Source organism: Ursus maritimus, unplaced genomic scaffold (genome assembly GCF_017311325.1).
Source record: "Ursus maritimus isolate PB19 unplaced genomic scaffold, ASM1731132v1 scaffold_22, whole genome shotgun sequence".
Lineage (NCBI taxonomy): Eukaryota > Metazoa > Chordata > Mammalia > Carnivora > Ursidae > Ursus > Ursus maritimus.
This window is the reverse complement of record NW_024424675.1, coordinates 19,619,715-19,635,547: the sequence shown is the minus strand read 5'-3', so window position 1 is coordinate 19,635,547 and position 15,833 is coordinate 19,619,715. Positions and strand designations below refer to the sequence as shown.

The following is a 15,833-nucleotide window of genomic DNA, read 5'->3' as shown; positions in this document are numbered from 1 at the left end:
CGTGGGTCTGCTTTTCTCAGCAGTTCTGCGGCTCTCCTGGGGCCCCTCCCAGCCGTGCCCCCATGCAGCCTTCTTGCACGCTTGGGCTTTTTCAGCAGCCCCCGAGGTCAGCTGAGCAAGTATGACCTGCCCCATGTCTGCTCTCAGGTACTGTTGGGGGTGCTGGGCAGGCTAGCAGGCCTGAGGACCTAGGATGCGGGCTCCACCCCAAGAGCTTAGGCTGGGAGCACAGTCTGGCCACTGAGGACTCAGTCCCCCAACTGTCCGGCCAGGACCAGGCAGAGGGTTGTCAAAGGATTTTCTGGGATCCAGAACAGTGCAAACAAAACACTCCTCAGTCCCTCAGAGGCTCAGAAGTGCCATCGATTCGGAACGGAGGTTGCAGGGCCTCACCTGGACAAGGCAGGGCCGGGTAGGGCAGCTTGTCCTGAGGTTGCCTAGTTGAACAAGTCCCAACCACCCCCCTCCCCAGGCGTAGGCACCTTTGGCTCTCCTGTCTCAGAGTTTGGGAGGAGGGGTAGTAAAGAGGCAAGAGTCCCAGGCTCATTTACCCCCGCTCCTGGAATGAATCCCTGCCATCCCCTGAGATGTGTCCCCTAGATCGCAAAGGTCTGGCTGGCTGACTCTGGAAGCCACTTTTTTGACCCACTGTCCAGGGAGCCCAGAGTCCAGCTCCAGGCTTCAGGCTTTCCTCTCTTCCTGGTGGTCCTCCTTGGCTCTGGCCTCTGGAAACTCTGCAACCCATGGTCCCATGTCCTGCAGTCCTCTGGACAAATACACTTGCCAAGGCAGATGGGCCACTCATGTCCTTCAGAGGCCTTCACTTCCTTCTCTTGTGTTCTTGGCCAATACCTGGGATTCATCTCACATGGGGTCCATGACGGGGAGAGCCTTCTGTTCATCTCCATGCTGCCCTGGCCTCCCCCTCAGTTCCTGCCTCCAGCCCATGTTGCACAGCCCCAAAGCCTGCCAGCCCACACCCCTTGCTCCAAACAGGGTCTGAGCAATTCCCACAGCCCAGGTCCGTTTCCACCCCCACCCCCACCCCGGCTGAACACCTGCAAAACTGTTGTCTGCACTGGGTGCAGGTGGTAGCTGGGTAATGGTCACCCTCTGGTTCCTGGGGTGGGTCAGGTGCATGGTTGATACAAAAGAGATGTGAGATCTTCCTCAAAGATCTCAAAACTGCTCAGGCCACCATCCGACTCAACACTGCCCACCCCCTGTCCACAGAAGGCAGGACTAAATCAGTGACTAAATGTTTGTTTTGGACTGAATTGTGTCCTCCCAAAATTCATACACTGAAGCCCTAACCCCGTCCCCCATGTGGCGTGTTTGGATGTAGGGCCTTTAAGGAGGTGATTAAGGTTAAATAAGGTTAGAAGAGTGGGACCCTAATCTGATAGAAACTGTGTCCTTCTATGAAGAGGAAGAGACTCCAGAGTTCTCTCTCCACTGTGCGAGGATACAGTGAGGTGTCCGTCCACAAGCCAGAGAGAGAGTCCTCACCAGGAACTGAGTCAGCTGACATCTTGATCTGGGACTTCTAACTTCCAGAACTATGAGAAAATATATTTCTGTTGTGTAAGCCACTCAGTCTCTGGTATTTTGTGCTGGCGGCCCAGGCTGACTCACACAATGTTCTTTCCCACGTGTCTTAGTTTGGGTTCCCCTAGAAGCAGAACCTGAGACAAGTTCCCTGCTGGAGAATTCTGGGAGTCAGTGTAGAGCACACCTCAGAGCTTTCCCACCCGAGTGGCAAAGAATCTGAAATATTGATGCTCCAGCCCTCATCTGCACTTGCCTGAGGACTGCTCCCAGGAGATGATCCTTCTGGCATTTCTGGTCTGCCCTCCCACCTGCAGAGGAAAAGCCACCAGTTAGGGTTTTGTTATAGAATGTTGCAAGCAAGTACCGGAACTGAACTGTAAGTCCAAAGAGATATGGGCAAGGCACCAAGAGCCTCTACTGCTAGCCCTTTAGAGAGAGAGAGAGTCTCTAGAAAGTCCTCTGCCTTCCTCCCACATATGTTTTCCAGCAGAAGCAGGCTGCTGCTTCTGCCCCCAACCCTGGGGATCTGGCAGCCTTTGGGGCTGCATTTAGCACAGGCAGGACCCACTGTGGACCCACTGTGGACAGGTTCTACCTTCAAGCGAAGGTAGGCAGCAGCTTTGACAAGCCCTCCGGCTGACTATTCTGCAAAATGCCTTTCTCCCCCCACCCCTACCCTGCCACCCATATGGGTAGGGTCCTTCTTCTTCCCAAAAGAAAAATCTCCCAGAAGAATGGGAAGTGCCATGCATCGGGAGAAAGATGGTCTTTTCAATAAATGACATTGAGTCCATGGATATTTATAAGAAAAAAACTAAACTGGACCCCTACCTCACACCATACACAAAAATTAATTCTAGGTAGATCGTGGATCTAAACCTGAAAGCTAAAAAAAATAATAGCCTTCATGCCTTTGAAGATAGACCAGAAGCCCTTTGCCAGAGTAACCTCCAAGGTCTGTTTTCCCACTGTATAATCAATTTTAAGAATGAGGCAAGCATTGAACGTGTTTGAGGTGGTTCAAATGGACCCTCCAAATATCTTTTCTCTTTCCTAGGATGACTTCTTTAAATAGCAAAAAGTTCATACATCACGGGGTCTTTCTCCCCCAAGAAGAGACAGGCTCTTCACTGTGATTCTCTGAAGCTCCTAGTTCCTGAGCCTTCGGTGACCCCCTCCCACCTTCCTACCCACACCTATACCCTTGAGCTTCCTTCCTCTGCCACCATTCAGTGGCGGTAACAAGACCCATCAGAGGATGGAAGGAAAGGAGCCACCTCCTTGAGGCTGCCAGGCTTGAAGACCGGTGGTCACAAGAAGACCCCCAACACACGAGGGTCCTGATGGGTGTACAGCATTGACCATCCCTGTGAACTCATCCTCCTATTACTTCCCAAACATTCTCCTCTTCACTCTCATTGTGAGATTTAAAAAAAAATTTTTTTGACTAATCTCTGCACCCAGTGTGGGGCTTGAACTCATGACCCCAAGATCTAGAGGCACATGTCCTTCAGCTGAGTCAGCCGGGCACCCCTCATTATGAGATTTTTACCAGAACTTCTTAACTGAACGTAGTCTAAGTTATCAATCTTTTCTTTATGGTTAGTGCTTTGTGTGTCCTTTTAAGAAATCTTTACCTACCCCCAAATCAAGAAGATATTTTTGAGTATGGTATGAGCTAGGAGTCAAGTTTAATTATTTTTGTATGGACAATCAATTGGCTAATGTCTATTTATCAAAATGACCATTTTTCACCCCCCACACTGCAGTTGGCACCTTTATCGCAAATCAAGGTTCCATGTAGGTAGGGGTCTGTTCCGGAGTCTCTCTTCTGATCCATTGGTCTTTTTTGTTTATCTTTACACCAATACCACACTATCCTAATTACTTTAGATTTGTAGTTAGTTTTGATATCTAGTACAGCAAGTTGTCCAACTCAGTTCTTCATGCTGATCTTGGCTACACTTGGTCCTTTGCATTTCCATATAAATGTGATAATCAGTTTATTAACTTCTATTTTTCAAAGACCTGCTGAATTTTCCTTGGCATTGAATCTGTAAATTTATAGATCAGTAATGGGGGATTGACGCCTTTAATATATTGAGTAATTCAACCTATGGATGTTGTATAGTCCTTCATTTATTTCTATCTTTTAAAACTTCTCTTAATAGTATTTTATAGGCCTCTGGCTTACATATCTTTCATTCGTTCCTCAGTATTGGGTTACTTTATGCTATTATAAATAACATTTTCTTTATTTCACTGTTTGTCGTGTGTATACAATTGATTTTTGAGCAATAACTTTATATCCAGCAACTTTGCTTAACTCACTTATAGTAATACTTTATCCATAGATTATCTTGGATTTTTCTTTTTTTTTTTTTAAGATTTTTTTATTTATTTATTTGAGATAGAGACAGCCAGCGAGAGAGGGAACACAAGCAGGGGGAGTGGGAGAGGAAGAAGCAGGCCCATAGCAGAGGAGCCTGATGTGGGGCTCGATCCCAGAACGCCAGGATCACGCCCTGAGCCAAAGGCAGACGCTTAACGACTGCGCCACCCAGGCTCCCCTATCTTGGATTTTCTTAACTACAAAGGACAGTTTTATCTCTTCATTTCCAGTCCTTGTTTCTTTTTCTTGCCTAAATGCACTGGTTGGACTCCTAATTCATTGTTGAATAAAAGGAGTAACAGTGGACATCTTTGTTTTGTTCCTGATCCCAAAAGGCAAACTTTGGCTTTTCACCATTAAGTATCAGATTTGGTTTTATAGATATCCTTTTATTCCTAATTTTCTTTAAAATGTTTGAAATTCTGAATAGATGTTCAAATTTTATAAAATGCTTTTCTGCATCTATTGAGATAATCACATGACTTTCTCCATTGTTTTGTTAACGTGCTGAATTACATTCATTCTATGTCTAATGTTAAACCACAGTGTTAACTAACTGTCTGATTAGTGTTTAATGGTAAACTCCCATCCTTTACCCAGGAGATCGCATTTGTTAACAGGGAGTCCATTCCCTCTCTCCCTCAATCTCTCTTTCTCTCCCCTCAATCCCTCTCTCTCTCAATCTCTCTCTCTTTCTACTACTCTCCCAGAAGGCACTCATTGACCCTCACCTTCCCCACTTCTCAAGAAGTTAGGCTTCTGGGTCTACAGAGACCAGCAGCCCCTGGTACTTGACCCTGCCATGCTACCTTCTGGGACCAGGGCTGCAAACACAAGACCAAATGTGAATTAATGTCTCACTAAGTCAGTCTACCTCCTCTCTAACCAGTCTCTCCCCAGCTGGACTCTTGGTCCTGGGTGCCCTGTATTGGAGTTCCAGAAGGGCAGTCGTGGGCTGTCTGTCCAGAAGACCCTGCCTCCACCCACTTCCTCAAGAGAAAGGTGGCTAAACCTCTGGGCCTTGCCCAGAAGCCTTGCAGGGGGAAGAGTGGCAGCCCTGGGGGGATGGGGGTCGTTTGTTCTGGATTTAGAGCTCCCAGGACTGCCATGGGGAATGGTGGGAAGGTTCTGAGTTCATGGACCCCCCACTGGAGACAGAAAGGAAGAGATTTCCTGACTCTAAAGACATAGAGGAAGCTTCTCAGCAGGACAATAACAGAAACAAGACCTTTTTTTTTTTTTTTTTTTTTTTGCACATTCTTTAGGTAATTTTATTCTTTGAGAGAGGAGGGGGTCAAGTGTTTAAAAGGGGAAAGAAAAATGCCTTAGCGAGTCTGTTGTTCCTTGGGGCCCAGCATCCTGGGATCTTGTTTCTTCAAAGCCTTTCCTTCCCCAGCCCCTGCCAGCCAGCAGTCCCGATGCCTCCCTGGCTGCGCAGTGGGCCCCTCTGAGGGAGCTGAGGGAAGCTCCCGGGTCCCTGGGAGAGCAGAAGTGTGGATGCATCCCCATGGCAAGGTTGTCTGGCACTCTGGCCGAGGGCCACTCCACAGTCGGGCAGCCATCCCAGGAGTCCAGGAAAGCCCTCTGGCCTGGGTCCCTGTCCCTGTTACCTATCTTGGGATTCCACGCACCTGGGAGCCTGGCTCCCCTCCACACAGCCACCCACTCACCCAGAGTCTGAGTTGACCTTCAGGTGGGTGAAGGAGGGTCTGGCCACTTTGGGGCTGGCATGGACTCAAGCCCAGCCAGCCTTGGCTTCTGTGGTAAAAGCTGGTTTGTCTGGGGCTGCTCCGTAGGCCGTTCTTGGAGCCAGGCCCAGAAGGCCACCTTGCCAAGATAAACTGTGGCTGCCGGGTGGAATGTGGTGGAGTGGCCGCTGAGCGGGCCCAAACCTGGCAGGCCTCTCGCTGGTGCCCTGGCGCGGTTCACAGCACAAAGTCCCCCAAGGTCCTGGGGTCAGGTCAGGCCACGAGCAGGGACTGAGAGACGGCTTGCTGGGCATCTCTCTGCCCACTTTGCTGACTGAGGCAGGGACACCCACTCTCTTGGTCTCACCAGAAAACCAAAGGCTCATAATGAAGCCTCAAGGTTGACAGAATTCCTTCAAACTACTTCCTTAGGGGAGCAACTCCGTAGCAGAAGATGGTGGAGAAGGGGAGGCAGGGGGCTCTAGGTGCCTGTGTGCGCGCCTGGGGTGTGTATGTGCAGAGTGGGGGCTGCCAGAGCAGAGAAGGGACCCCCGCAAGGCCTCTTCTGCTGCTGTACGAGGGGGCTACGCGGCCATTAGTTCCCGTGTTTATTCAGCACTTGCCACGAGCCCCTTCTCTTAGGTGGGATTCCCTGGAATGGAGCTAAAATGGGGATTTGGGTGCATGTGAAAGTCTTCTCCGGAAGAAAAGCAGCGAGGGAGGGAGGACAGGGCAGGGGAAAGAGCTGAGAATGACCCCGGGGGGAGCTCTGGAGCTTGAAGGCCACCAGAGATGGACCCTCTCAGTGGCAAGGAGAAAGCTATACGACCTCCGGGCCGGTCCGTCCTCGGTCACAGGCTGCCAGGGCAGGACGGAGCATGCGACCCCTGTGTCAAGCAGCTCCCATTTGGCCAAGAGTAGTGGTTGGGGGAAGCTGCCCATGTTAGCAGCCAACGCTCCCCTCAGGGGATGGGGGCACTGGCTGCTGAGAAGTTTCTGGGTGGAACAAGAAGGGCCTCCGCCATAGCCATCTCTAGTACCTCTGGGACAGGGGTTAGGAGCCTTGTGGGACCACTGCTTCTTGGGCAGCAAGCGCGCCCCTTGTGTTTCAAGTGAGGCTGCTTGGGAGTGTCCTGGGCTGTTGACAAACAAAGGGCGGGGACCTGCCCAGGGAGATCGGTTGAGGCAGGCAGGCGACAGAGGTGGACACGTGACCTTGACTCAAGCACGGTCACTGGCTGGGAGGGTGATGGGTGGTTGTCTGCACTAGCTCTGCGGACCCAGGGCCCCACGTTGTTGTCCCCCATGCCTATGAAAGCTGCCCCTCCTCTGGTGCCTGTCCTTCCCCTCCCCACCCAGGTTGGGCCTAATTTCCTTTCTCCACCTCCCAGATCAGGTGGCCCCTCAGCCGGTCTGGGGGGGGGGGGGATGGAGGGGGGAGAAGGAGGGAGTCTTGCTGTCCCTCTAGTCTCCTTCCAAGACATCATCTTGGCATCAACACCTGCTTTCCTTGGGCCTTCCCTTTTCATACTCAAGAGCCAACTTCCAAAACACAACAAAACACACTGAGCCTGCTCTGTTCTCCCTCTGAACTGCTAAATCTGAAATGTATATAGAAAGGTAACTTTCTTTGCCCTGAAGTCAACTCTATCTGATATTAAGCTAGCCACTCCTGCAGCACCTGGCTGGCCCAGCGGGTGGAGCATGCAGCTCCGGTCTCGGGGTTGTGGGTTCGAGCCTCACTGTTGGGTGTAGAGATTACTTAAAAATAAAATCTTTAGAGGAAAAAAAAGATATAGCTTCTCCTACTTTTTTTTGATTAATGTTTGCATAATACATCGTTTCCATCCTTTTACTTTCAAGGACCTAGATCTTTACATTGGAAGTGAGTTTATTATCCTCTGTAGCGAGTCCCATCTTGTACTCCACTGGGCCAATCAGCTAGGCACTTAAGTGCACTTTTCATTATGTAAACTCTGATGAATAAAAACAATCTTTTTTGTTTGGAAAAAGGTGATGTTGTCGAAGAGGAGCTGGAGGTGGGGAGCGGGGGGATGGGAGATGCAGCACCAATTTCCTCCCGATGATCTGAGATTGAAAATATGAGAGGGATGGGGCGCCTGGGTGGCTCAGTCGTTAAGCGTCTGCCTTCGCTCAGGTCATGATCCCAGGGTCGTGGGATCGAGCCCGGGATCGAGCCCCGCATCAGGCTCCCTGCTGGGCAGGAAGCCTGCTTCTTATATATATATAAGGAAGACAGAGACAACTCAAGAAACAGAGACAACAGAACTGCCCAGCACTAGGCAGGCTTACCTTACAGAAGGCTACCTCAATGTCTTTGTGCTCAATTCACATGTTGGTGATTGCCCCACCCCTGCCCTTACAAACTCTCCTCTGAATCAGCAAGGGGCTGCTTGCCTGATAAGCCTACATTTTGTAGACTTCTTTGCAAGCTAGGGTACAGTTAGATTTTTCTAGAAAACATTTTAATTTCTTTAGGTACTCTCTACACCCAACGTGGGGCTTGAACTCACGACCCTGAGATCAAGAGTTGTATGCTCCACAGAGCCAGCCAGTTGCCCCAGTTACAGTTAGATTTTGCCAGTCATAGAGTGGAGCTGACAATGTGCAGGAAGGGAGAAATTATTCTATTTCAGGCTCCGGCCGTGGCAAGTTACCACAAGTGATCACAGGTGGCTGCCGGAGGTCCAGAGCCCAATTCCTAGGTAAAACTCCCTTCCCTCTTTTTAATCGTCCAGCTCTTCCAAAACCTTTATATCCAATGTCCAGCATTACATTTTCCTCTGCTTGAAATACCTGAGAGGGCTATTTCCCTGGCCTGACACAGACTGCCGCATAATTTGCCCTTCAGCCTCAAAGAAACTAATCAAATCTTGTCATTTACCAACCCTCTCCAAAAATGGCTGGCGAAGCAAATTCAAACATCCCCTTCTGTTCTGTCTTCCTTGTCTGGTCTCTCCTGCTTGGAGCTCTTTGTCCATACCCCACACTTGGTCCACCTCCCATCGAACCTTCGAGAACCTTCACATCTGTTGCATCCTTGATGTCTGAGTCCCTGCTGAACGGCAGTGCTGTATTTCACACCCACGTATGTAATCCCGTCCATGCTTCCACGGCAACCGGCCTCCACCTTTAGTGTGCCCCACACGGCACTGAACTGTCCCCTCTCCTGCCTGGGAGCCCCAGGGGGTTGGAAGGGCCCCGGTTATCCTTGACTTCTTGCGTGCTTGGCTCTGAGCATTGTCATAGTGCCTGTGATTGGTGGACGAATGGCTCTGGTAAGCCCTAGGTTCAAGAAGAACCCAGGCGGGATCTTCTTTCCACATGGTTTCTCCAAACGTCAGTCGACAAAAGCAAGCGTGTGCGGAACAGGCCTGACACAGAGACCACAGGAAGACTGGCTGAGGTCCCAAGTAGCTTTAATAAGCCGGAGAACCTCTTCCCCCACTTTGTCCCTCCCTCCTTCAGTTCTAGACAGGTCCAGCCTGCCCAAGGCTCCAGGGCTCTTCACCTGGAGCTGTTAATTCTTCTGTCCCCTCAGCCGCTCCAGGCGCCTCCGAAGGTCTGGGGGCACCTTGGCCCCGGCTGCCAGCAGCTCTCGAAGTCTTTGCTTGGGAGTCTTCGTGAGGTGGAAATTACAGGGCACTGGGCCCTCTTCAAAGGGGACCCGGCAGTTCCGTGTGGCTGTGTGGTAGCCCTCAGCACTGGCGGTCACCTTGTAGTCCCCTGGGGTCAGCAGGCGCCAGTAATCCCCGCCCCATGCTGACAGGAGTGAAGGCCAAGATCAGGATCCCGTGATCCTCTGCTTCCGACCCCGCCTAAAGGCCCCCCCCCACCTCTGTGGTCTTCCTCTCCCCCGCACACCTGTCGTTACATCGTGGTTAATCCCTTCCACAGCAATGACAGCATCAGCAATCCCCAGCTCTGTGTCTTTGTCCCACACGACTCCCGTGATGCCCATTCTCACCTGTGGGGGGGGGGGTAGGCTATCAAACCCCTTTCCCTTCTGCGCGCAAATGTGACCTTCACTTCGGTTTCTGGCTCTGTTCAGGGCAAACTCGGTGATGGGAGTCTGTGTTCCTAGGTGGCAATACTCTGGTAAAAAAAACTCCTGACTGATAAACCTGGACTAGGGGGGCTGCAAACGCCTGGCAGGAAGGCCTGTCTTTGCGTTTCCCCAGGTTCAGCAACCCTTGACATCAGGCTTGTCATTCTGGAACCCTTGGAAACTATACTTACGGAGCCATTACAAGGGATACAGTTCCCGTGGAAGAGGAGGAGTCTATGCCAGGGTCCCCCCACCCTGCCCCTGCGTAAGGGGTCTCTTCTGGGAACAGCTCTCCTGAGACGGCTCTGGAACAGCTCTATGGACCCGGTCTAGATGGCTGTGGGGTCTACTCCTCCTGGCTCATGGTGTCCGACGCCGCTCTGCTGGCAGACCGTGCTTCCTGTGGGGACCTTGGGAGGCCCCCTGATGGGAGGGGCAACCCCCAGGGACAGCGGACGGACGGGACAGCAGCAGTGGCGCGGGCAGCCTGGAGTTGGGGGGATTCGGATCCGACCTGTTCCAGGTAGGTGAGGAGGGCTTCCTTGTTGTTCTCCCACTCCTGGGGCAGCTCGTTCTCGTGAGGAAACTTGTCACAGGACAGCTCCACGGTGACCTCAAAGCAGTTGGTGTGCAGGTAGCTGAAGTCATTCATACCTAGGGTTACCACAGAGGCTGCAGCCTGGGGGTGGCAGGGATGGGAGCCCGGCCCTCCTGGGGCCCTCCCCTGGGAGACACGTCCCAGCGGGGAATCGACACTGCCGCCCTCGGAGCGCGGGGCAGACGGCCTTACGGGGGCAGGGTTCTGGGGACAGCGGGCTAACTCTACCCCGAGGCCACATACTCCCAGGGACCGTGTGCCAGTCGGCACCGTTGATGATGTTGCCATGCAAGGAGAAGTCCTGGCTGTGGCAGGGCCGGCGGTCTGGGTCCTGCATGGCCCGGTTAGTGCCGGCATAGACGGTGCTGAGCCAGCGGAACACGGCATCGTCCGGGGTGGGCGTGAGTTCGCGGGCAGCCCACGGGGTCCGAGTCATGTCGAACGGGTAGGACACCACGAGCTCGCCCCCGTGGAGGTTGGCACTCAGCACGAAGGGGATCCGCTGCATCCACTCGATGACTGCCCGCGTTTCGGGAGCCACCTAGACGTGGGGCGGGTCAGGGGGTGGGAGACAGAGACGAGGGCCCCTGGGTGGCCCGCCACCCCGGCCCCGGAATACTCACAGTGGCGTTGGGCAGGGTGTAGTAAGTGGGCAGGGGCAGGTGATGGTTGGGGACGGTGTCAGGCACCAGCCCGTCATCCTCCGCTTCCCACAGTGGCGTGTTGAGGTCCGCAAAATTATGGTTAAGGTCAATGCCCTGGTGGTTCCAGCGGCCCTCGGCCCAGCCTACCAGCTCTGAGCCCTGCCAGGGAAGGGGCGCGTTCAAGCCGAGCAGGCACCAGGGCAGAAGGAGCGGGGCGGCCCTCACACTGGCTGGCCTACCCGGCGAAAGGCAGTCTCGTAACCGTCGGGGTTCATGGAGGGCAGCAGGTGAATACGCGTCTCGGTGAGCAGCCGGGTCACTCGCGGGTCCCCTCGCAAGTACTCCCGGCACAGGAACTGCATCAGGAGCAGAAGCAGCTCCCGCCCCAGCGCCTCATTCCCATGCATGCCGGCCACGTAGCGCACCTCGGGCTCTCCTGGGAACACGGGGGCTCGAAGCTGGCTCGTGCCCACTACCCAACCCTGCGCCTACCTCTCCCCGCCCAGAACCTGCCAGTACCCAGCTCATGTTCGCCAGGCTGGTCCGACATTTCCATCACATACAGCTTCAGGCCCTGGTGGCTCTTCCCGATGCTGTAGACACGGGTGATGTTGGGGCATTTCTCGTTCACCTGCTTCATCAGCTGGGAGCAGAGTATAGCACAGCATGGGGCACGGGCAGATTAGACCCCAGGGTCAGGCCACGTGTGGCCGTGGAAGGACTCACAGAAACCAGTGGTGGCCCACACAGATGGGGACACCATGGCACCATACAGGACAGGGGCGGTGACAGACCAGAAAGAAGGGCTAGAACAAGGGAGGCGCCATAACCAGGGAAATTGGGGCAGAGTTTAGGGGCCAACGGGAGAGATGGGTGAGACACTGGGGGAAGTGGGGACATGAGGACAGTCCTAGCAGGTTATGCCCTGGTGGGCAGGGGATCTAAGATAGGCAGCTCGTCCCTCCTGGCTCACGGGTATGTCTGACCTTCCTCATGGCCTTGTAATCATGATGCCGGAAGTCCAAAGGGTCAGAGGATGCCAATGCAGGGGCCTTAGGGAACAGGTCATTCGGATCTGGTGAAGAATGAACTCGTGGTAAAGGGGGAATCCATGCTGGAGGTTTTACCCTGCTCACCCAACCCTTGTCCGACTGCCTACCTGAGACTGGGCAGGCCAGGATCTCTGCCCGGAGGCAGGACGCGCCTCCCTGGAGCCAGGTCTGGGGCAGCAGGCGAATGAAGCGGGCCACCTGGGGCTCAGGCAGGAGGTTCAGCACTGGTGTCTCTGGGTCTGAGTTGGCAGGAAATACCTGGGGGCATCAAGTCCTTTGGTGGGACTGCTCAAAACCCAGCAGCCTGGCCCAGGGCCAGAGAAAGAACTCAGGCCTCTAAGCTCACCAACAAACCCACCCTGCTGGGTTACGCTGGACACTGGCACCCAAGGTCACACACAGACCCCCTGCCAACGGGGAGCCCCAGGCAGCCACGCTGTCTGGCTTGCTCACCGCTTATTAATAGATCAATATGGCCCCATCACTCAGGAGCAGCCAGTCCTAGGGATGGCCAGGCCCCGCAGTGTAGTCTGATATACAAAGGGGTCCGTGAAATGGGAAAGCCAGAGCCGTGAGGAGGTGAGAAGTGATGAAAGGCTCTGAGGCCCATCACCAGAAAGAGTGTTCCAGCAGGAAGCTGTGGCATGAAGTGGGACCCCACCCCCCGGAGAAAGTCTCTGGGGAGGATGTGGGCACGTTCCAAAACAGCTTAGCCCCCAAAGCTGCCTGGTGGGTGCTACCCATTCTGACAACCCCCTTCCTCCTGGGATGCCAAGTGGGCATCTATTCCTTGACCTTGGAGAAGCCCCACCCCAGCCCAGTACCCTACAGGGGGCCCCAACCACCATGGGACCACTCACCGCATCCATCCCACTGCTGCGGTTCCTGCTCCCCCACCACGTCTGACTGTCATTGCTGAACTGGACCTTGTATGATGTGACCCAGTCGTACCTGGCAGGAAGCGTGGGGAGAGATCATCGGTGGCCCCAGGACACCCACCGCCACGCTCCTGAGTCTGCCCATGACTTCCCGGACTGGGCGAGCCTGCCTCACCTCCAGACAGAGTTCCTGCCCTGGGTGATGATGCCTGAGAAGCGGGTGGGGTGCCTAGCATCGACCTGAAACCACGGCTCAGCGTCCTGCTCCTCAGCGCACCAGGCCCCGTCATAGAGATCGCCATCCTCCAGGCCCGACTGTGGGCACAGGACACGGTGATCAGACCCAGGTGAATGGTACAGAGAGGGCTGGGATGGGGGCTGGGGAGGGGTAGGGAAGAAGTTCCTAGATGGTGCCCTGCTCAGAGGGCTGACCAGAGCTGCTGACCTGAATGTTGAGCCGTCCCCGGTGCGGTCCAAGACCAAACGACTGGCTGCTGGATGCCTCGAGCTGGCTATCTGAAAGTCGCAGGGACTCCAGGCCCAAAGGGGGACAGCCTAGGGCAGGGACAGAGCAGTGAGACAGGACCAGGGAGAGTGGTCAGGGCAGGTAGGAAGCCGAGCCCACGCTTGCCCATGTGCCGGGCAAGCTGGGGGCATGCCTGCGCCCATGAGGCCAAAAGTGACGTTAGTATGTGGCCCAGGGGCTGCAAGTCCGGGCAGGAACTGTAGTACCTGGTTCTGCCGCCTCTGGGAGTTCAGGGGCTCCTGCAGGGGTGGTGGTCACTGGAGGCTTGGCAGTCACCAGGGGTCTGGGGCTAGTTAGCTTCCTTCGCTTCTTCATAATGACCTTCTTCTTCTTGACAATGCGAATCCGGACATGCCGTTCTGAGGTCCCTGGGGACCGGGAAGGCGGAGAACCAGGGGAGGGAAGAATGGCCAGTGGAGTGGTCTGCCAGCCCAAGAAAGGGAGCAAGCCCACGGCAGCACCCCCCACCCCCAGTATTTAAAGACCTTCGCATGGACTTAAAATCCGACCCCCACCTGCCTCTCCCGCCACTTCCTTGGCTCCTTCTCCTTCCTGACGTGACTACACATTTGGCAAGCCTCTCCCAGCCTTTCAGTTCCAGCCACTAGGAACTGTTTGGTTGCTCCAGGGAGCTGAGTTTGGTTCTTTATCTCCAGACCTTGGCCTTGGCTGACCCTCTCCATCATACCATCCACCACCCCAATCTTATTCCCTAATTCCCATTCTTTGAATCTCAGCCCAGGAGCTTTCCTTAGCCCTAGACCCAATCTCACGCTCCAGAGCCCAAGTCCGCCTCTATCACTGCATCTGCCCTCTGGGCTGAGATGTCCTGTCCTCAGATTGTCCGGCCCGGTGCTCAGGCTTTGCACGGCTGGACCTATGTCCCACTTGCCCTGCAGTGCAGTGCCTTGAACAGGGTGGATGCCACCAGTTCCCCACCCACCCGGGCTCCACGGGTACCTCCAGAACGGGCTGTACATTTTCGTATCTGGTGACCCAGGCCTTTCTACCTGTAGTTTCCTTCTTGGGGGGGGGGGTCTCTCTTTAGCTCTTCCTGACTCAGAAAGATCCACCTTTCAGAACCTAGTTCCACTTGCCTCCTTTGAGAAGCCCTCCTTGATTGCCATCCCTTCGCCTTCCTCCTCCAGGCACTCACAGCTGAAGTCAGGAAGTCAGGCAGTCTGCCTCTGCCCCCCACCCCCACCCCTGCCCGTGCCCCATTCCTCCAGGCAGCCCCGGCAAAGAGCACTCCCGGCCCTGCTCTCCCTCTTTCCTTCCGGCCCCTGCCCTCAAGCTCTGTCGTAAGTCTAGCTCTGCACCTTTTAGTCTCAGCGCTTTTGTCTGTCCCTCTTTCTCCCCATTCTCCTGCCTCTGGTCTCAGTTTCCTCATCCGTGAAAAGGGAAGGTTTGGGGCTGGAAGAGGTAGCATCCTACTGGCTCCATCCCAGGACTGCTGACTTGGTCTGGCCGGGAACTGGGGCTGCTGAGTCAGCAGCCGTAGCGAGGGGGAGGGAGGGAGGGAAGGAGGGAGTGGATGTGTGTGTCCGGGAAGGGTCGGCACACAGGCTCCAGGCAGGGAGCGTGTGAGCGCGTGTGTGTGTGTCGGGGAAGGGTGGGCACACAGCAGACGGGAGAGGAGGTAACCGGCCAGCCCGAGAAGCGGGCCCTCGGTCCGGGCGCTCACCGTTATCCTTCCCCGCGGGCGGCTGTACCGGGCTGCTCTGCGGGGCCGGGGTCGAGCCCCGGGCCTCGGTGGTAGCGGGCGGCGCAAGTCCCAGCATGGAGGCTCCGGGCGCCCCCAGACCCACACCGACAGCAGGCGCGAAGGCGGCCAAGGCGAGCAGGAGACCCCACATGGCGGGAGCCAAAGGTGCGGATGCGCGGGGCTCGCGATGGTCGGTGGGTTCTTCTCTTCCTGCCGGGTGCTCTGGAGCCCCCCGCCCCTTCCTGCCGCCGCCACACGCCCCCTGCGGCTCCGCCCGCCCACAGCCCTCTCGCTGGCCTCGGACCCAGGAGGGGAGGGGAGAGGAGGGGGAGGGAGGGGAGAGGAGGGGAAGGGAGGGGAGGGGAGGGTCCAGGCAGAGAGCGCGGGGCGGACCCCCGAAGAGCCGCCCCGGGTCTCCGCACCCACCGGCCCTGCCCCGCCCCCTTCGGCGTCCCGAGCTCACCCGCCTGACTCGTGCGCGGCCCTCTGCAGTCCGCACAGCCCCTCGGCACCCCTCCCTGATTTCACTAAACCCTGTGAGGCACCCGGCCCACAGTGGGCACCTACTTTGCACCGTGCACCCTGCCAGGTGCCTTGCACGTGGCCTCTCAATCAAAACTCATTTTACAAACTGGTAAACTGAGGCTCGGAGAGCCCAACTGACTTGGCCAAGGTAGCAAAGTTGAGAACTTTGGGGAGGAAACTACTACCCGAGAGGAAAGTCTATCCA

The 15,833-nt window shown here is 55.2% G+C and overlaps 1 protein-coding gene across 2 annotated transcripts; it reads right to left on the bottom strand.

The window, feature by feature from the left end:
• Nucleotides 1–9,054: 9,054 nt before the first annotated feature.
• On the bottom strand, nucleotides 9,055–15,320 carry CPXM1 (carboxypeptidase X, M14 family member 1). Of its 2 annotated transcripts, none has more exons than XM_040638072.1 (14): nucleotides 15,083–15,320; nucleotides 13,605–13,766; nucleotides 13,318–13,427; nucleotides 13,048–13,187; nucleotides 12,855–12,945; nucleotides 12,102–12,252; nucleotides 11,929–12,017; nucleotides 11,462–11,585; nucleotides 11,182–11,378; nucleotides 10,922–11,101; nucleotides 10,527–10,839; nucleotides 10,215–10,354; nucleotides 9,517–9,619; nucleotides 9,055–9,414 (listed from the first exon to the last, which is right to left on the bottom strand). In XM_040638072.1, the coding sequence occupies exons 1-14, from the start codon at nucleotides 15,252–15,254 to the stop codon at nucleotides 9,173–9,175; spliced, it is 2,214 nt and encodes a 737-aa protein (XP_040494006.1). In that variant the 5' UTR covers nucleotides 15,255–15,320; the 3' UTR covers nucleotides 9,055–9,172. The 2 variants fall into 2 exon arrangements, with proteins under 2 accessions (XP_040494006.1, XP_040494007.1); XM_040638073.1 differs by having other exon boundaries at nucleotides 10,542–10,839; nucleotides 15,083–15,318.
• Nucleotides 15,321–15,833: the final 513 nt, after the last annotated feature.

Bases quoted from the DNA above. Each gene is read 5' to 3' on its own strand.
- CPXM1 (XM_040638072.1), bottom strand. From the start codon at position 15,254: ATGTGGGGTCTCCTGCTCGCCTTGGCCGCCTTCGCGCCTGCTGTCGGT. The intron at 13,428-13,604 runs GTACTACAGTTC...TCCCTGCCCTAG, and splicing joins CCCAGAGGCGGCAGAACCAG to GCTGTCCCCCTTTGGGCCTG. The intron at 10,840-10,921 runs GTGAGTATTCCG...CCCCACGTCTAG, and splicing joins ACACCCTGCCCAACGCCACT to GTGGCTCCCGAAACGCGGGC.